Source organism: Onthophagus taurus, chromosome 2, assembly GCF_036711975.1.
Source record: "Onthophagus taurus isolate NC chromosome 2, IU_Otau_3.0, whole genome shotgun sequence".
In the NCBI taxonomy this organism is placed as follows: domain Eukaryota; kingdom Metazoa; phylum Arthropoda; class Insecta; order Coleoptera; family Scarabaeidae; genus Onthophagus; species Onthophagus taurus.
Window position 1 is genome coordinate 24,847,754 of NC_091967.1, and position 21,796 is coordinate 24,869,549.

The 21,796-nt window shown below is 37.1% G+C and overlaps 1 protein-coding gene across 1 annotated transcript; it reads right to left on the reverse strand.

Annotated features, from left to right (window-relative positions):
* Positions 1–8,561: 8,561 nt before the first annotated feature.
* On the reverse strand, positions 8,562–10,433 carry LOC139429192 (uncharacterized). The gene has a single exon (XM_071194695.1). It carries the CDS (start codon positions 10,431–10,433, stop codon positions 8,562–8,564), a length of 1,872 nt encoding a protein of 623 aa, XP_071050796.1.
* Positions 10,434–21,796: the final 11,363 nt, after the last annotated feature.

The window sequence follows — 21,796 nt, forward strand, 5'->3', positions numbered from 1 at the left end:
AAACGAGATGAGAAGGACGAAAACATCTCCATGAACATTAAAATGGAAACACAGAGTGCAGTAAATAAATGCGCTGCGACTAACTGCTTTAGCAGTAAAGAAGCGAGTAAGACTGACAGTGAGGAAAGGTCTACAAACAATGAGCCCGCGGCGTTGCAAAGCAAATGAGTGTAGGATGTAAAGAAGTTGCACCAGAACTCTAGAACTTCTTCTATGACTGGCTACTCCCTTTGAAAATTTCTCCGTCGCATTCCACGCGCGATATGTGACAGCAGAATAAATCAACATAAACAGAACCGTGTGACGAATACTTATATGAATGACGGACCGAGGTCTCTCCGTTGCAGCTGAAAAAATCCGAAGCAGTATTACTTACCAGACGTTGGATATCGCGGGAGAGGAGTTTCTCAATAGCTAACGCAAAAATTAATAATTGTACTTCTTTAAAGTATCTGGGAATAATACTGGATAGCAAACTCACCTTCGGAGGGATTGCGACAAAACGGGAAGGGTTACAGCAATGTTATGCCGGATAATAGCAAACTGTGGAGAACTGACTGCTTGTAAACGAAGACTATTGATAGACATGAGCAGGTCTGTTATGCTGGTTATGCTGTATGGGCGTGAGGTATGATGCGATAATCAAAACCGATTCCTTACTACTCAGAGAAGGGAAATGGATGCACGACGAACTGGCAAATATCTGTAGAGAGGGGATCTAACGGGAATCGATAGAACGAAGAGCTCACTCCGATTCTCGTAAGTGTAAAATAGATTAAAGTGAGCTTAATTTAATTCTTTATCTTTTAATGTTTCAATATACACAGCTTGATGATCCAATACCAAAATTAAAACCTGAAGTCCCTTACTAAAACCCGGCAAAGAAATTACTGCGAAGAAATGTAGTCCCTTCTTTGAACCTTGCAACGCGTTTCAGTTTTAATGACTTACCACCTTTAAATTTGATTCAAACTAATTTTAAGTTTGTCTTTGTATCCGAATCTGATGTAATAAAAGCTATTTCCTCAATTTCTTCTAGAGCTGCCGGTGCTGATAATATCAGTATGAGTATATTGAATATGTGTCTTCCATTATCTATTATATTACCCTACTTGACACATTTACTCAATGTTTGCATTGAAACTTCGGAAGTACTTGACTGTTGGAAGTTGTCAATTGTGGTTCCTATCCCAAAAAAACGTGACCCATCTGAGCCTAAAGATCTGCGGCCGATTAGCATATTGCCAATTTTATCTAAAGTTCTGGAAAGAATTATGTTTAATCAGTTGCATCAATTTGTTCAACTTAATAATATTTTACCGAAGCATCAATCTGGTTTTCGTAGAAACCATAGCTCTTCTCAAGGTAACTAATGATATTTTACAAGCTCGAGATAAAGGATTATGTACGTTGGTAGTCTTGTTGGACTTTAGTAGAGCTTTTGATAGTGTTTCTCATGACTTGCTTGTGAAATTGTTAAAGTATATTGGCTTCAGTGAATCCGCTTTAAATTTAATTGAAAATTATTTAAGTAACAGGCATCAGTCGCTTAGAATCGGTGATGCTTTATCTGAATTTCGCTGTGTGAGCAAGGGTGTACCACAAGGTACTATTTTAGGGCCTATTCTATTTTCTTTATATACATCTCAAATCGTTAGGGGGTTAAATCATTGTGAGTACCATATGTATGCAGATGATTTACAGATGTATGTTTCCTTTGATCCACGCGACTTCGCCTTGGGTATTACGAATATGCAAAAAGACCTTGATTACATTCATAAAGTGGCTCGGGAATACGGTCTACATCTTAATCCGAGTAAATCCAATGCTATACTTTTTGGAAATTTCGCATGTAATGGTTTTCGGGAAAGTATTGATTTGCAAATTGATGGTTGTAACATTCCTTTGGTCAGTGAGGTAAAGAATTTGGGTATGATTATGGACAACAGTTTTCGCTATTGTTGTGTACCCGATCAAATAAACCCACATTAGAACTCTAAATATACTTTATTTCTCAGTAATTAACAATAACACACAGCTTTACAAGTCACACTGTTTTATTCTGTTTGCCGACGCTTCGTTCTTTTTTAGAGGGCGCGCGCGTCTGTCTAAATACATAACATTACTCCCTCCTTCGTTACAAATCTAATTTTTGAGGTGCCTTTATGATTCTTTTAGATCGACGTAAGTTAGGGGTTTTAGGAGATTTGGGAGTAGAGGGATGATCTGAGGAATCCGATTCTGGACCTTGCGGTATCTTAGATTTCTCCATTGTCTCCATAGTCACAGGTACCTCTTTATATGTCTTATCTTCATTCTTCTCTATTGATGTTGGTAAACTTTGTAATAACCATTGATATCTCAAATTCTTCTCATCCTCTGATATATTTTCACTGTGTTGATTTTTACTTTTATCCATTTTCAAATGATCCACATGCATAAATCTAGTTTCATTATCAAATTGCACCATGTAAGTTCTATAACTCTTCCTTTCTACTATTTTTCCTTCCCTCCAATGTCCTAATCTTCCGCCCAAATTAATAAACGCTGATAAAGTGTTGTATCATTTATACTAAATTCCGGTTGTCTCCTCTTCATCATCATTGCCTTTTCTTCATCTTTAACAGCGTGTGGATGAATCAATGTAAGGAGTATTCTCGGAACATACTTGAAAACAAGTTCTGTAGGCTTGAGTCCAGTTACAGTATTTGGCGTGTTTCTATGTTTTAAAAGAAAATTATCCAATAGTAGTTGTAGAGATTTTCTACATTGTTTTTGTTCATTTTCCCTTAATTGTTTTGCCAAATTTTTCTTAACTGTTGCTACATTTCTTTCTGCTAACCCATTAGATTGAGGGTGGTATGGAGGAGAATGTGTTAGCAATATACCATTCAACTTACAAAATTTGTTAAATTCTGATGATCCAAATGGTGGTCCATTATCTGTGACTAATTGCTGTGGCAACCCAACAGTGGCAAAAATTGATCTTAGGGTAATTATTAACTCTTCCGCCGTTGTATTTTTCATTACTTTTACTTCCAACCACTTACTGAAGCTATCCACCAGCAACATGAAATATTTCCCACACTTCTGAAAAAAATCTAAGTGCACTCTCTCAAAACATCTGTTTGACTTTGGCCAAGGTACTATAGTCGTTGTTGATGATTTGCCATGGGTAAATTTGCAAACATCACATTTATTGCAATACTGCTCTATATCTTCATCCATCAGAGGCCACCATAAATTATTTCTTGCCAACATTTTCATTCTTACCATGCCAATATGTTGATCATGGAGGAGTTCCAAAATTCTCATTTTCAATTGGTAGGGAATCACAACTCGATTGCCAAGTAGAATACAGTTCTCTTCGATAGACAATTCATTTTGTTTCCTGAAATAAGGCTTAATATTGTCATTTTCAACTTTCATAGGCCATCCATTTTGAAGATATTCTTTTATTCGACATAATGTAGTGTCTTGATTTGTGTTACACGCGATATCTTTTGCTGTAATTGGGAAATGTGCATCCAGAATATTTATATCAATTCCCTCGATAAGTTCCTTGTTAATGAGCGGCAACCTTGGTAGACAATCAGCGTTTCCTATTTCTTTTCCTCTTTTATATAAGATCTTATAATTGTATCCTGACAAGATAATGGCCCATCTCTGTAATCTTTGAGATGCATGAATAGGTAAACCATTCTTTTCTCCAAACAATATCTTTAGCGGTTGATGATCACTAATCAATTCAAATGGTCTTCCATAAAGGTTTTATGGCATTTTTGTACTGTGAAGATGATTGCCAATGCCTCCTTTTGAACCTGAGCGTAATTCCGCTCAGTATCGGACAACGTTCTAGAAACAAACATAACTGGTCTCTCCACACCTTCAACAATTTGGCTCAACACTCCCCCAACTCCTGTTTTAGATGCATCGCAAGTAATGCGTGTAGGGTATTTAGGATTAAAATAATCAAGTGTAGCATTGGACTTTACTAGATGTTTACTTTTGTTAAATGCTTTCTGACATTCTTTATTCCAGTGAAAAGGAATATCCTTTCGCTCTAGATCATATAGTGGTTGCAATAGAGTTGAAGCGTTTGGAATGAACTTATGGTAATAGTTTAAAAATCCCAAATAAGAGCGCAACTCAGTCAAATTTGTGGGGGCAGGTGCTTGCATTAACGCTTCTATTTTATTTTCTACAGGGTGAATACCATTAGCATCCATTTTGTAACCCAGGAACTCAACCGACAATTTATTGAATTGACTGTTTTCATAATTGATGATTACATTATAATTCTCAAGTTGTTTGCACACGGCATCTACATTTTTCTTCAATTCCTCTAATGTACGACCTGCTACGATAACATCATCTATATAGCATGCGGTCATTGGTATATCTTTCAAGATCTGGTCCATAATGGATTGAAATATACTTGGTGCTGAAGTGACACCAAATGGTAGTCGATTATATTCAAACAATCCAAGGTGGGTATTAATTGTCAAATATTTCTTACAATTAGGTTGAACTTTTAATTGTAAATAGGCATTTTTTAAATCGATAATAGTGAAATGCTGACCTCCAGCCATCGCATTAATCACGTCCTCCATTAAGGGTAATGGATAATGGTCTTTCTTCACATTAGGATTCAAGGTCTTCTTAAAATCGACACAAAGACGAATTTTCTTCTCTTCATTATTTGTGGATTTCTTCTCAACAATAACAATCGGACTTGCCCATTCGCTGTGACGTACTGGGCTTATGATATTTTCCTTGACCAACCTCTTTATTTCCTTTTCAATTAACTCTCTCTGCGATATAGGAACTGAATAGGCTTTATGGAATACAGGCAAGGCATCATCTTTTAAAACAATTTGCGCCAGAAAATGTTTTATACAATTATTTTCATCTGTTTTGAACTTACTTTTTTCATTATTTACACTATTACTACTATTACTGTTTTCTAAACTTTTATTTGACATATTTTTAATTATTGTGTCAACTTTTACCCTATTGATCGTTAAATTTTGTCGCCATTCGGGGACCAATACATCTAACCAGGGACGACCTAATAAACTAACATTTTTTTCATTTATAATGACTAACGGCAATAATACTTTTTGTTTATTTTTAGTAGTTACCCTAACATTGGTCTGACCTGCAACTTTTAATTTATTACCACAAACCGACAAAAGTTGTTTTGGACAACTCTGTAATTTACAATTTGGTAATATCATATCAAATTTGTCTTTAGATAGTATGCTAACACTAGCACCTGAATCGACCTCCATCGTTACTAATTTTTTGTTAATACTTATCTTACTAAATAACTTATCATGAACTGTATTAATATTTATTTGTTGAATCGCTAATTCACACTCATCACTGCTCTGTTCACTTGTGCCCTCAGACTCCACCGCTGATTCCACTCCATGTATTCTTTTTTTCTTCCTGCAGCATGTCGCTATGTGACCTCTACCTTGACAGGCATAACATTTCCAATTAATTGCCGGACAATCCTCATGATCATGGTTACTTCTCCCACATCTATAACATTTCTTCTTGTTTTCCCTTACGCTTGACCTTGCAGACTGATCCTTTTTATTAATCTCGACTTGACATTTCTTTCCTATATCATTTCCCTCACTACTTGACGACTTTCTTGATACATATGACTCTTTTTGATTTTTGTTATATTTAAGATTGATTCGCCTAACACCCATGTCAGACGTTTTAAATTCTTTCACTTGGGAATCGGCTAACTCCATATTGACTGCAATTTTTTTTGCGTTTTCCCATGTTAAATTGTCTTCCGCCAACAATTTTCTTTGAAGTGCCAATGATTTTATTCCTGCTACGAATCTATCTCTCAGTGCTTCGTTCAGGAACACCCCAAAATTACACGTATCTGCTAACTTCTGTAACTCTACGACATATTCACTAATATTCTCATGTTCTTCTTGATCTCTTTTATTAAATTTGAATCTTTCGGCAATAATATTTTTAGTGGGCGAATAATATTTCTTTAACACTGCGACTAATTCGTCATAAGTTTTCGTGCTTGGTTTATCAGGTAATAATAAATTTTTTAATATGGCATACACCTTCGCTCCTATCAACGTAATTAACAATGCCGCTTTCTTTTCTTCTTTGATATCATTAATTATAATATACTGTTCAAGGCGTTCGATATATTGCTCAAAATTCTCTGTTTCGGGTGAGAACTCGTTCACCTTTCCGATCGACATTTTTTTTTTTTTTTTTTTTTAGGTTACTTTTTAGGACTCTAATTACTTTCTTCGTACTTTACTTTGACTTTTTCTTTCACTTTCGACTTCTTCGTTTACCTCGTCGCCAATTATGTTGTGTACCCGATCAAATAAACCCACATTAGAACTCTAAATATACTTTATTTCTCAGTAATTAACAATAACACACAGCTTTACAAGTCACACTGTTTTATTCTGTTTGCCGACGCTTCGTTCTTTTTTAGAGGGCGCGCGCGTCTGTCTAAATACATAACAGCTATAAGGAGCATGTCCCAAGGAGGAGCCCATGATATACAGTTGAACTGTATATCCAGGGCTTATTATCATCTGAGGATGTTGTTTCCTCATCGACACTACCTTGGTATTCATCTGAAAAAGATGTTGTGCTAAGCCTCTGTTTTGGCTTAATTCACTTATTGTGCTGAGGTCTACCATCCGTGCATTGATATTGCAACGAGTGCAAAATTCGTGTCTTCGGTATATATATGGAATTAGAAAATATAACAGAATATGTTATAAACTGAAGGATGCGGGATGGCTAAATATGTAGCATCGTAGGAAAGTGCAGTGTTTGTGCCTATACCATAAAATTATAAACTATAAGGAACCACAGTATCTCTACCAACCGATAACTTTTCGGAATGATGTCCACCGAATAAATACGCGATTTCGCGAAAGACTGTCGCCACCCTTCCATTATTTCAGAGGTCATACATATTTCAAATAACTTCGAAATATAATGAGGTGGACGATAATTGCAAGGAGTTCTCACTAGGAAGGTTTAAATTTACACAGAAAAATTCTTGTTTTCTTGAACAATGTCTACATGGGGGCAAACGCTGATCTGACAAGTTTTGCAATCTTGTTGTTGTATCTAGCTGTTGCTTTGTAATTTTTGGCAGAGTCATGTTTTTCTTTTCTTGTTTCTTAGGTTAGTTAGAGCAGCTGTACTAGTTAGTACAAGCTGGAACTCGCCTATTTTCTTTTGTATGTTTTTTTTTATACAATTAAGCTTATTTTTTAATAAAGGCATTTATTATTATTATTATCAAATACCCCTGGGCGATCCCGGAGCAAAGGGCGAGGGATTTAGGCGGTCGGAGATGGAAACAGCGATCTACCACCCAAGAGTTTGTCTACAGATTTCTAATCCCTCTTAAAGCAAAAAACTTGTCCAAACACACAATTTATACACTTTATTTGAAGACACAGTTATCGCTATTTAACAGATTTTAAATTTTAATATTAATTATTACTAAAATTAAACAATTTTAGGATCTGAAAATGTTACCAATCCTTCTATTTTTACATAGTTTATCGATTTTTTTTAAAGGCGGTCTTTCTATTCGATTGAGAGTAACGGCCCCATTAACTAAAAACACTCAACTGATCTACTGTACACAAAAAAAAGTTAAAAGCTAAAAAAGTTCAGTGTTTTTCTTAATAACATTTTGCCGTATCATCAACAAAAAGGTTACTTTTATCTGAACTAAAAATAGTTTTTGTTTCACTGTCAAGGCCGACTTAGTATTCTTAAAATTATCTTCACACCAAGCAGAGCTTAATTCCCCTTCCTTAAAATAAAATTCAAAATTTTTTGCGTCATTATACCTCTTGTAACATCTATCCTGGGACACACTGTATATGCTGTCATTCCAACTTTTTCTTGAGCGTCCAACACTTCTTCTGCTCTCAGGTAATTTGCCTCTTGCTACTCGATTTCATTCTTATTTTCTATTTAGTATATATTCGTTAACATTTTCTATTTTACATTCCTTAAAATAAAATTCAAACATTTTTAGGTCATTATACCTCTTGTAACATCTAAGCGATGAAGAAATAGGCTTTGGTCTATTTTAGAAGAAGGAAGAAGAACGAGACTATTTATTATAATTGTTAGGCTAATATAATGGAATCGTTTTTATCTCGATAACGATTGATTTGCGGATCGATATTCATCAAGACTTTTGAACTTGCTTTCGTTCTACTTTCCAATGCGTAATGTTATTTAGACGGTTAATTTTCTAGAAATAGGTAGGCGGATTTAAACATTCAATTGATAATTTTATTTCAATTAGTGGATATTTCCATAATCTCATAGATAGAAAGATCCTCATATGCCAAGTGGATAACATTTACCGGGAATTTCATATAACGCATAAAGTTTAAGCATAAAGAACGACTAAACCCAAATGTTTCTAGTTGTAGGCCTAGTGTTAGTTTTAGTTTTACACTAGCACTGTTACTATGTAGAACTAACACTATACCTAGAATTAGAATCATTTGGCTTTAGCCGTAAGTACTAAAATGCAACATATTATTGTAGCGCGATGAGGTGTGTTTTAGAGGCTCTGATAATTTTCTACAAAGTTCACTTTGTTGAACATACGACTCTTCTTCTGTTTCAGTAAATTGCATATTGTGGCCACGTCTTTTGAAAAATTTTACTTGATAACCATTGTCATCAGCTTCTTGAATTCTTCCAACATACAATCGGAAAGAAACCTTATCTTTTCCAAAAACTTTAAATACAGCAAAATCATCAGGACTCAAATTGTCCGCGTTGGTTTCTTTCTCGGAGTCGGACAACTCCAAGCTATCATCACTTTCATGTAGAGAATAATTACTTTCCTCATTACTTGAATGTTCTTCATTCTTCTTCTCAGAATTTGATTTCCTTTTCTTACGATTCTTCTGTTTTCTTCTAGTTCCTCTTTCGACCTGTTTCTGTTTCTTCATCCTCAAATTTTCTTGTTTCTCAAGTTCGTCTTGTTCCTTCTTCTGCAAATATCCCGCTGTTGTTATTATCTCACAATTAGTCACCAGCCTCTTGCGTTCTCGTTCCGGGTTTGCTTTTGTGTCTTTCTTGAACAAATCTAGAAGAACGTCTTCAAAACTTTTTCGTATCGGTGTTTCCAACTCTTTTGAGTTTTCATCATTCCTGAGATTTGTTGGTTCATTTGTGTACGTGTTCGGTTGTTCATCTTCATGGTTTTGTGTTTCTGCTGGTACATTAAAAAAAGCCTTGGATGTACTCGGCTGTTCATTTAATAGAACTTGTGGATGTGAGGTAGAAGCTATGTTAATTTGTTGCTCAGTTGACGTCACTGGTACCTCACTGTCTTGTGCGGAAGATGTGGACAAAGTGGCTTCAACTTGTGTATCTGACGGCGCAGGTGATTTCTTCCTGTATTTTTTTAAATCTTCAGGTTTAAAAACTGAAACCGGAATAGCTTCCCGATTTGGACCATCTTTGCATGGATCGTATATTCCTGTTGCTTTGAATCCGTTTTTTATGCTTTCTTCAGGAATTTCGCCGCTAAGCTTTGTTAGGATGGTTGTGAATTCAGCTTTGGGATTTTTTTTCCGCGGATTCTGCCGTTGCCATTTGCACAATGCCTTGTCCCATGCCGTTTTCAAGCCTTTAAAAATGGCAACATCGAGGGGTTGTAGAACATGTGTTGTGTGTGGTGGCAACTTCATGATAATGATGTCATTTGCCCGTGCTAGTTGGATCAACTTTACGGAAATGTGGATCACGTGCCCATCATAAATTAAAATTACAGGTCTTTCTCTACCAATATTTGTAAGGAAAACATCTCTAAACCAGTTGTAGAATAAGGTTGTCTCCATCCACCCACGCTCAGTTACTGAAACAGCAGTTTGTGTGGCCAATTCTTCGTTTATCCAATTTTCCATGACAAACTTCCTCTTAAAAACGCAAAGCAATGGAAGGGTTCTTCCATCAGCGGAACAACAAAGCAACACAGAAGTATTTTCGCGCCCAGAAGAACTAGTTTTGCGCTGACATCGCGCACCAATGGCCCCAACAATTTTGGTTTTAGAAGGGTCATGGCAAAATGACGTTTCATCACAATTGAATATCTGTCCTGGCTTTCCTTCAAGTTTTAAGTCTTTCATGAGGTGTTCCAACTTGTCAAAAAAGTCGTAGATGACCCAAGGGTTAACTTGGTCACACCGAACGTATTCGATACTTTGGGGTTTTTTGATAGACAAATGTTGCCTTTTCTTGAAAGAGATGAACCAGCCGGTTCCAGGTCGTTGGTCTTTGAATCTTGTTGGCAAGTTATTCTGTCTAATGTACATTTGTACTAAATCCAGTACATCTTCTCGCGACAGACCAAATCCATGCTTTTCCATTACCTTTGTTAACTATTTAAACACACTCCTCTGAATGGCTAAACAACTCTTTATTGTCCAACGGTTACACTTAATCCAACGGTTTTTAAAACTGCTCTACTCTAAACCTTATGACTACATATGTGCCAGTTTTTAAATATACACACCACAAGAACCTCCCCACGCCATCTATCGTACAATCGCACCACACATAAAAGAACGCTAACACTCGGCCACCCTGATGTTAATCGCGCACCCGCGCGATGTTATACTTCATAATCACTTAAATATGTGGGTTTTCTTCGTATTCGTCGAGTTGTAGATTCCTCTCCGATTTCTATCGTTGAAGCACTGCGACAAGGCGGATCGTCTTGCTCCTTCTCACTCTCATCTGAGGGCGATTCTTCCTCGGTTTCATCATCCGACTCCTCATGATTTTGGTATATTTTTAATTGCGATACATGGGCAGTTGTGGCAAACTTTCGCTGGTCTTCTACGTCCAAAGTTGCCACTCGATATGTGTCGCTTGGCAGTACGGCGATCACTTCTAACGGCCCTCGGTACTTATCTTGTAGCTTTGTCGGTTCGCCATCTCCCGGCTTCTTCCCACTTGGAATCTTTGATAACAAACATTCAACACAAGCTCGAATATGACGTTTCACGTATGATCTCATGCCTCCAAACCAATAATACTTTTGAATGCTCGCCATCGTTCTATCCACTCCGAAATGTCCTTGTCCATCATGGTGTTGTACCACAATACTTTTCCGGACACTTTTCGGTACAACGTAGAGTTTTCTCTCTATTTTTCCCACCTTCACGTTTCGTACTAATCTAGAGTTATCAATCTCATACAATTTTACTTCTTCTTCTTCTTGTCGTATACGTTTAGGCTTTTTAAGAAGTTCAATTATTCTTTTCAGTTTTGCTGCTTCACTAAGGGGTAGTTGCAGATAGCCCTGTGCCAGATCCAACGTCGTAAATAATTTGGCATTCTGTAAATTTTCTAAATGTTCGTCCAAACTGGCTATCGGAAAGTTTTTCTTTATCGTCTGTTGGTTCAACCTCCGATAATCCACCACTAGACGCGGTTCACCCGTTTTCTTTTTAACTAATAAGACCGGACTCGCGTAAGGAGAATCGGTCTCCGTCACGATTCCATTTATTTTCCATTCATTTACAATTTCTGCGATAGTTTTCCTCTCGTCAATGTTTGCGCGATATGGTTTCGATCTTACCGGCACCCCCGAATCGTCAATATCCATAGTAATCGCATTTGTGCATCCTAGTTCCGACACATTCAACGCAAAACAGTCACGATATCCGTTGCACAAATCCACCAATTTGTCAATCACTTCGTCCTTTGTTTCACTGTCTACCCAGAGCATATCCACTGTTATGGGTTCCTTCGACGGTATTTGTTCCGAAATAGTGTTTATATCACGCACAATCCCAACCACGTCATCCTTCATAAATTGTTTCGGATTCTCACTTTTGTTTTTCATTGGTACAAGTACATCAATGTTCGCTACCTTTGCTTTGATTAGCTGCATTGAATTGTTAGACACAATAACGTCCTCAGCAGCCACCACACATTCGCGTCGCGATCGATCAAGTTCGCTGATTTCACTAAACGGCAACGAATCATCCCAACCAAACACGAGACTGTCTTTAATTCGAGCGTAAGCTAACTCCGGAGCTTCCGTAAAAGATCGACCAATTATCACCGGCACGGATTGAGCGTTCTCTGGAACCACAAAAATGTCCACGTTATTTACGAACACTTCGTCCACCATTACCCGTGCGATTATCTTCTCGCTGCACTTTACTGGTTTTCCCTCTCCGAATCCCGTAAGCTCAATATTTGTTTTCTGCCGATTTTTCTCATCAACCAAGTGAGCTTGAATTGTACAAACGGCGCTCCCTGGATCGACTAAGGCCACATACTTTTTCTCGTTCAATAGGATTCGCTTAAAGTACTTTTCAATACCGCTATTGTATGTCGTTGTTGTATCTTCTATTACACGAACATCCCTTCTATCACTATCTTCTTTTCTCCATCTGCAATCTTTACGTTGATGCCCTGGTTTGTTGCACAAAAAGCATACTGCTTCTCGTTTTAGACATTGTGATGCCATATGTCCCAACCCTCCACATCGGAAACATTTTATACCTTCTGACTTGTTTCTACGTTGATCTTGCTCACCTTCGTTTTCCCCTACGCTTTTCCGCAACATTGTACCTTGTGATTTTGTATTTTTATTTCCTGTGGTTGATTCTCTTTTTTCGTGAACTTCCTTTCTCTTTTCAATTAATCGTTCACTATTTACGATATCCTGGTACAATTCATCTAAATCGCCGTAAGACTTAACGCATAAATTACCGGCAATCACTCTCGAATAAAGACCTCGTAAGATCTCCTCTTTTATCTCGTTATTGTTTAATTGTAATGCTCTGCATAATTTATATTTATCATGATAATACGACATCACGGACTCGTTTTGTTTTTGAATTCGTTTCCGCATACGGTCCCATTTTTCTCCCGTACTAGTAGTTTCGATGAACGTTTTCTCAAATTTTACCCTGAAGTCATCCCAATTTCGGATATCGCCGCTTCGTGCGTTATACCAATCGCGTGCAGGTCCTACGAGATGGTTTCTCGCCGTTTCGATTTTAATACATTCCGGCCACTTATACATCGAAGCACTATTTTCGATACCTTGTATCCATTCTGCGGCGCACAACAAATCAACATCTCCATCGAACGTTGAAATGGTTTTGTTTAAGTCAGGCATTATTTGGAATTGCTCTGGTTTACTACTTGCAAGTTCGGCTTTTCTGGTATTAGTCTCGGCTCGCATTTCTCGCAAACATTCGGTCAGTGCGATCAACACGTTCTGCATATTTCCGCCGTCTATTCCAGTTGAATTTTCCGCCATGGTCGAAGTTCCTGCTTCGTTTAAATTGAAACAAAAGCCCCCCGTTTCTGCTTTATTCGGTTCGGTGTTGTTTGACGGCAACTCACTATGTGGATCACTCATAAGTCCAGAATAATCTTGGACGTGGAATCTGTCCAGCGAAAATCACTTCACGGTAGATCCAGACGTTTGGGCACTTCACTGTAGGTCCAGACTTTTGGGCACTTCACAGCAGATCCAGACTTTTGTGCACTTCACTTCACAGTAGGTCCAGACTTTTGGGCACTTCACTTCACAGTAGGTCCAGACTTTTGGGCACTTCACAGTAGGTCCAGATTTTTTTGGGCACTTCACAGTAGGTCCAGATTTTTTTTGGGCACTTAACTTCACAGTAGGTCCAGACTTTTGTGCACTTCACTTCACAGTAGGTCCAGACTTTTGGTCACTTCACAGTAGAACTTATCCCTATCCCACTTCTGATATGTTAACTATTTAAACACACTCCTCTGAATGGCTAAACAACTCTTTATTGTCCAACGGTTACACTTAATCCAACGGTTTTTAAAACTGCTCTACTCTAAACCTTATGACTACATATGTGCCAGTTTTTAAATATACACACCACAAGAACCTCCCCACGCCATCTATCGTACAAAAGCCGCACCACACATAAAAGAACGCTAACACCTTGATGCAATTGGCAATTTCTTCTTCTTCGGCAGTTGACAGGTACGAAGTTACACCTCCGTCTCCTCTGCCTTCCTTTGATGTGGAACCCTTTCCCCTCGTTCCTAACACATGATGTTTCAGTGTGCTCCTTGGTATGTTGTAGAACAGTGCTGCACCTCTGGTTGTTTTGTTTCCATTTCTTACATCATCAATCGCACGCTGGAAATCTTCTACCGTGTAAGCGGACCCTGCACCTTTCTCAGTTTTTCGAACGTACGTTCTCACCATGTTGAAACGTTAATGTCTGTAAAAGAAAGAAGAAACATGTTGAAATTTATTTCTAAAAGTGTAAGTAATTACTTCCAAAATTCGGGGTAACTGGAACCCAAGGATCCAGTTACCCCCGAGGAATGATCCAGTTACCCCATTTCCACAAAACATACGGGGTTACTGGGCCACTCATGCTTGAATTACAATACGGAAAAATAATTGTCTGAAACACATGCTAATCACTTGTTTTAAACGTATTTCATTATTACATCTATAAGTTAATTTATCAATACTTACACTGCTCAAATCAGGACCACACAAATGCACTACTGCAGCACGTTGTCAGACCAAAATATATGCATTAAATTCAGAACGCACTCACGTGCATGCCGCATAGAAAAACGAGGTTATATTCGTTGTACCGGCAAGTCAACAGGTTGACACAACGTTGCCAACTGTTTGAATATTCCGTGGCAGCAGGTTAGACATTGACAGACTCATGGCCCACTTACCCCCTAGGTCCAGTTGCCCCAGCTTACCTTACGTCTCTAAAGACGGCAAAACCCAAATGATTCTAGTTCTAGGTATAGTGTTAGTTCTAATTTTACACTTGCACTGTCACTAGAACTAACATTAGACCTAGAACTAAAAACATTTGGGTTTAGTCGTACGTCTTTTAAGACGGCCAAATCCGAATGATTCTAGTTCTTGGTCTAGTGCTGCATAACAATTAAAACTAGCTGCTTCAGACGCACGGCTAGTGATGTGCAGAAATATTTACCTACCAGGAGGGTAAATATTGGGTGAGTATTTATATGGTATTTACCTAAATTTTTTTTCATTTTAACTCAAAGTTATCTACATATTGGAAAATGAAAAATGATTTGATGGTTAAGGAAGGTTTAGTATAAATGGCATAAATGATAACTTGTTAATACCAACAAAATTGTGACAGAGAATACTGAAAAGACTACATGAACCACATTTTGGCATTGAAAAGACTAAAAGGTATGCAAGAAAGTTTTTATATCAGCCGGGAATTTTGAAAGAAATTGAGACATCAATTTCATCAATCAATCATTGAGAAAATCATATTTGGTATTGGCTGATTGCTATTCTTTCTGGCTAAAAGTCAAAAGTTTAAAACACAAAACTAGTAAAGAGGCAATCAAAAAGTTAAAGTCCATATTTACAACTTTTGGTATCCCTAATGAGATGATATCTGACAATAACCCGTTTAATAGTGAGAAATGTAGAAAGTTTGCGAACGAATGGAAATTTAGAATAACAACAAGTCCACATCATTCTCAAGCGAATGGATTAGCAGAAAAAGCTGTGGAAGTTACTAAAATATGTTAAAAAACAGCGTTGATTTTAAGTTGATGTTACTTAATCATTACAACTTTCCAACTAGAGCGACAAGTGTTTCCCCTGCTGAGCTGATATTTACTAAATTATCAATTACGACTAATAAATTAGTACCAAAAAAGATGGAAAAGATAAATAAGTATCAAGAAAATTTCAAGAGTTACCAGGAAAAATACAAAACTTATTTTGATCGATCTGCAAAATCACCAGAAGAATTTATGGCGGGAAAAAATATAGTGATGAGAGATGTGAATAAAAAGGTGTGGAAACCGGGATTGGTGATGGAGAAGTATGATACTCCAAGGAGTTATAAAGTAATGGATGAAATGGGAAGAACGTTAAGAAGAAATAGTGTTTATTTCAAACATTCACCAAATAAGATGATTACGAACTGTCTAAGACTCTCTTACCGGAAACGATTATCGAAAATGACCAATCAAAAACAATACGAGAAGATCCTTTGATAAATGTTAGTCAAAAACAAAACGATATTGTTATTACAAATAATAATATTACTAAAAGTGGTAGACAATGGCCTATCGATGCCATTATGTGTGGAATAAAACATCGGGCAAATGTCCGCCGCAGCTTCGCTGGGTGGAGCGCAATTTTCCATGACTCTGGCGCATAAATCAGGCTGCATTTCACCGATGACATGGATTATGTTGGCTTGGAGGGCCGCTGTTGTTTGTGGCTTATTCGCATAGACCTGCGACTTAAGAAAACCCAACAAGAAAAAGTCTAAGGGGATCAAATCGCACGATCTCGGTGGCCAGTTCACATCCCCACCACGTGACCCTTCTCTGAAATTGCTCGTACAGAACGTTCAATGTGAAACCACATGTTATTGATGTCCATATCAGCCAATGCAGGCCAAAAGGAGTTCGCAATCATCGCCCTATAGCAGGGATGGCGAACCTTTACGTATCAACGTGCCATTTTTCTAAAGAAATGTTTAATATGGTCATAGACGTGCCATAAAAATGTTGACTTTGTGATTATTGGGAATAGCAATAAATACTATCAAGTAAATATTCTTTATTTACTACAAAAAAATAGGAACATTTTGCAATGTTTCAATTATACGCGTAATTTAAATTAAAGTAAAATTAGTGTGACTTCTGTTGTTGCAGATTAGATGACAAACATGCTAGGGTTGTAAGATGTTACTTTTAGCAGAATGTCTTAATCTTACTTATCTCTGAAAATAATGACTCGCAGGCATAGGTTGATGAAAATATTGTTAAAATGGCATGAGCCAGCTTCTTCAAACAATTAAATGTGTCTGGTAACGCATTCCATGTTTCCAGAATTTTGTTATTAGCATTTTCACTTACATATATTACTTGTCAATCTTTCTGTTTCAATTAATTCTAACTCTTTCCTTGTTTCAATAAATTTTTGAATCCATATTGAACTAGACTGGAAATCAATCAGCTGCATTTCAAATTCTTCAATTTCCAACCAATCCAATTGGGACAAATTCAGTTTATCCAATGACGTCACATCAGGGTACATAATAAGCTTGAGTATTTCCTATAATTCTTTGAACTGAGAAAATCTCGCTGAAAATTCCTTGATTGAAGAATCAATCACAGAAATAAATTCTTCAGCAACTTGGTCTTCGTCTGGTTTCTCATGTATTTCCAAATCGTTGATATATTTTTTCAAATTTGGAAAATACTTGTAGTTTCTTGTGAGAATATCGTTCCTGAAAACTTGCAGTTTAGTTTCAAAAGGGCGAATGAGATCTACCATGACGATAATTGTTTTATTTATGCCTTGAAGCTTCATGTTTAACTAATTTAAATGTTGACGTATGTCTGTAAAAAATATCAATTTTGAAAGCCACATAACATCCAACAACTGTAGGTATTCTTCAACTTTTCCCACGTTTTGCAGAAACAGTCTGATTTTTTCCAAGCAATCAACAAATCTTTGAAGCAACCAGCAAACATTATTGTACATCAGTAAGCCATTGTACACCGAGTTTCGCCTGCGACGAGATGAGGTTGATTATTTTTGTGACTACCGCCATTACATTATCAAGAGATGTTAAACCACTCTTAGCACACAAGGCTTGTTCAGTGGAATTGAAGAATCGATTGCCCTACGTCTGTTTGAAATAAACTTATGAAACCATTTTTTTTACTCACCATACTTGGAGCAACATCAGTTCATCAACGATTTGATCCCAATTAATTCTTTCTCAATGACGTTTCCAACGTAATATTGAGCAAAAACAGCTAAACGAGCAGATTTAGCGACATCAGTGATTTCGTCAAGACATAGCGATAAAAAGAAGCAGAGCTAATGTCAATTTTTTGTTGATCTGTTACATTTTGTTACAGATTCTTTCTTTTATTGTGTTTCTGGATAGAGGAGTATCTTTGATGCGCTGAATTATCTTATCTTTATTATCGAAATCATCAAAAAGAGAGGGCGCGCATGCTAATCAGACTTCCTTCAAAAACTTTCCCTCTTGAAAAGGTTTACTATGCCGAGCAATGACATTTGTGGCCGCGTAACTTGCCGCACTCGTATGGCAATTTTTGTGAACATATTTAGTCATAGATGTTGACTGTTTATTTCTGTCTTTCAATGCACCTCTTTTTGCTCTGGTTCGCTTTTTTGACTAACGGATTTGTGATTTGTTTCAAAATGCCGTTTCACAGACGATGTTCCAGAACATAAAACACACACTGCCTTGTCACCTTTACTAATCATGCCATATTTCTCTGTCCACCAAGTTTGAAATTCTCTGATACTCTTTCTATCTTGCACTTTTTGTTTTTTGCTGAACTAGCCATATTACATAACAGTTAAAATCATAAATAAAACTCATATAAACTTCAAATCAAATGCATTTCAAGGTAACAATGCATTTTTTATTATAACTGCATCATGGATAAGGATTTTGTGCATTGTTGGTGTCATAGGATGCCAAGGATATTGATCGACATATAAGCGAGCAGTATCTAGTGCATATTTATCGTATTTTACAGGATCGATTATATGTCCACTCGAAATCGTTTCTAGTATGAGTTTTAATCTGTATATTACTGAGGATCTTTAAAAGATCTTCTGCTTGTATTGCCGTCGTTAGTGTTGCCGAAATTTGCCTTTGGCATATCTACCATCAAACCAGTTTGTTTTCGAAATCTGGCTTGAATTTCCAGTTTCTTATTCTCATTTTCGATTTTTTTTTCGGCTTCTATTTTCCTCTCTTTGTTTTTTTTTACAGGCAATTTATACGCCAAGTGGAGAATGCTTTCGAAAAGACGAATTCTCGCATGTAGAACCGAAAGCCCAAACTCAATAGCTTCAGGATTTACATCTTTTTTTAACATCTAATCGGTTGAAATCCTTAGAAGTTGCACCGCATATGTAGCACCGGCTTGTGGATTTCGTGCCTGTGGCAACATTGCAGACTTTACCGTCTACCATTGCCATGATGAATTATTGTTTCACTAAAAATTTTTCCCCATTTAAATAAACCTCTGTTGCCGTTAGTGAATCAGTAGAGTTTTTGACATAATTAATTTCTTCTTCCGTTATGTCGGTACTTTCTTTTACGAAACGAAACCTGATTGGCCGGCAATATCGTAGAGAAGAGGGTGTTGGATTTTCCCATACAATCTTTTTTTCATCTTGGCCACAAACCAATCGTAGAGGGACGAAACAGCTCTGAAATATATTAGCATCTGAGTCAGCATCATTTTCAAATTTTTGTTTGTACTTAGATTGCTGAGATCCGTCACAACCCCATTTACATATTATCTTTAGGCTATCTCGTTCTTTCTCATTTAATGTCATCAGGACGTCTTCTAGAGAGATTGACAGGCTCCTTACGGTTAGATCAACCAAAGATTGTAAGTCGCTTTCAGCGCAGGTACTTGTTACTTTGCATGCCTCTGGCGGTGGGTAACTTTCTTGTTTTGTCTTTTGTAAAAGGCTGTAACAAGGGAAGTTGTTTTGTTGGTATTTCTAATTATTTCGTACTGTCGACGACTTAAATCAGCTTCTACAAACATTACCAATGCTTGCAATGGTGTAAGAGGGCCAGTTTGTTCATTCTTGTTTCAGAAAATGCCCTCTTATATTTTGTTGCACGTTTCGGACTAGTATTGGTGATTTCTTTTAATATATCGGAAGCATTTCGTTTTCCACTTTTTCGCAACTGAATCTGAGCAGCATGAACGATCACGTCTTCTTCTACATTAGACCGAATCTCCTCAGTTTTCCTCCTTTTTGTTCTTTCACTTGAATCTTCAAATCACTTACGTGGGCGGCCTGGTAGATTTTGTGCAACAGCGGGAATCTCAATAGTTCCTTCAAGCCATGAATCATTGTATTTGCAAAACACCTTCCTTCTTCTGAGCCTTTGACCACCTTTGTCTTAATTGGCTTTTAAATTGAGAAAAGGTAGATTTAAAGGTCTTAATTTGTTCTTCTGAGTACGCTCCGCATGACAGAAGTTCCTCATTCAAGAAAGTCAGTTTTTCTTCCAAATTAGGCAAATTAAAGCTCTGCATGTGGTCGAACAAGTATTTACGGGTCACAGTTCTTGCTCCCGAGGTTCTTTGTGAACCTAAAACAAAAAAGACTGCTTAAAATTTCACTTCACATAAATAAACACTTTTATATGTTTTCTTCAAAAAAATAATTAGGTACTTATCCGCGACTTTCCGCGGCAAAATTTTGGATTAGTCAGTACTCAAAGCTTTAAACCTTCGATTATATCAAGAATTATGACAGGATCTAACTTGGTAGTATAACATATTCCATTTTAAACACAAATTTTAAACGAAACTTTCCAATTACAAAAATTATACAAATTATATTTAAATTAGTAGATACTTACCTGCTTTATCAGGATCCATAATTTTTTTCTTCCTTAATAAACGCAAAATAACAAATATTCACTATTAACTCTATGTTGCAAACGAACGCCCCGAGAACAAACACATACACCATGTGACACTATCAAATTTCGGTGCGGCATGCACGGTGGGAAGACGGGAGGGGTTGGGTATTGTGATTTAACCCAGGTCAAGCATCCCAGACTTTTGACTGGGATGCTTGACTTTCACTTTTGACAATTTGACTTTTGGCCGGTTAGATCGTTCAAATACCCGTATGTGCGCCGTTCTGAAAGAAATATGGACCGATGACGCCGTCAGCTCAAAATCCACACCAAACAGTGACTTTTTCGGGATGCATTGAATGCTCCTGGATCTCATGAGGATTGATATCGTCCAAAATTCGGCAATTTTGTTTATTGACGTACCCATTCATCCAGAAATGGGCATCATCGCTGAAAATTAATTTTTCGTGAAAATTACGGTCAGTTTCCAACTGCTCCAGCGCCCATTCAGCGAACACACGTCGTTGTCCATAGTCGTTTACCTTCAGCTCCTGCCTTGGATTCTCCTGCATACTCTCACGAACAGCGCTGATATTTTCGGCAGATCTTGCGTTTCGTCGTCGTACACGTGTTGGTTCCTTGTTTACTGAACCACTAGCCTCAAATTTATTCACCACACTGCGAATAGTCCTCTTGGTAGGACGATTACGACGTCCGTAAAATGGGCGAAGCGTTGCTCGAACAGAACAGTTATTTTGATAAAACAATTTTATTATTTGAACGTGTGTTGAACGCTATATTTGTCCATAATGATTTGGCAATAATAACTCACAGCCAATCTGACAGATGTAGCTTCAGTAATATGGCTGCTACCAACTGTCAAAGTTTAGAAGTCCTTAATGACAGTTTTGTTTCGAAAAAGGACGCAACAAGACAGAAAAGGCGTTATTTGTTAACCGGTGTTCTATTCTGTAATAAAAGAATAGAATAATAATTAACTTGAAAGAATCCATTTAATAAAGATTAGTTAATAATAAACGAGAGTATATTAATATCCTTAGTGGAACCAACAAACATATGTTCATTAACTTTTTTTTTTTGGTAATTGGATTAGCTATCATATGTCAAAGTTTGATGGTGAACTAAAAAATCAGCCTGTATATAGACTCAGCTCGTGGTGACAGACCCTGTATATCAATTACAAACAAATTTATCTCAATTTTTATTAAAAATTTTAATCACTATTATTTAATCTATTTTTAAAACCGTTTATGAAACGTTTTTTGTAGTTC

Coding starts and splice junctions, on each gene's coding strand:
- LOC139429192 (XM_071194695.1), bottom strand. CDS start 10,433: ATGGAAAAGCATGGATTTGGTCTGTCGCGAGAAGATGTACTGGATTTA.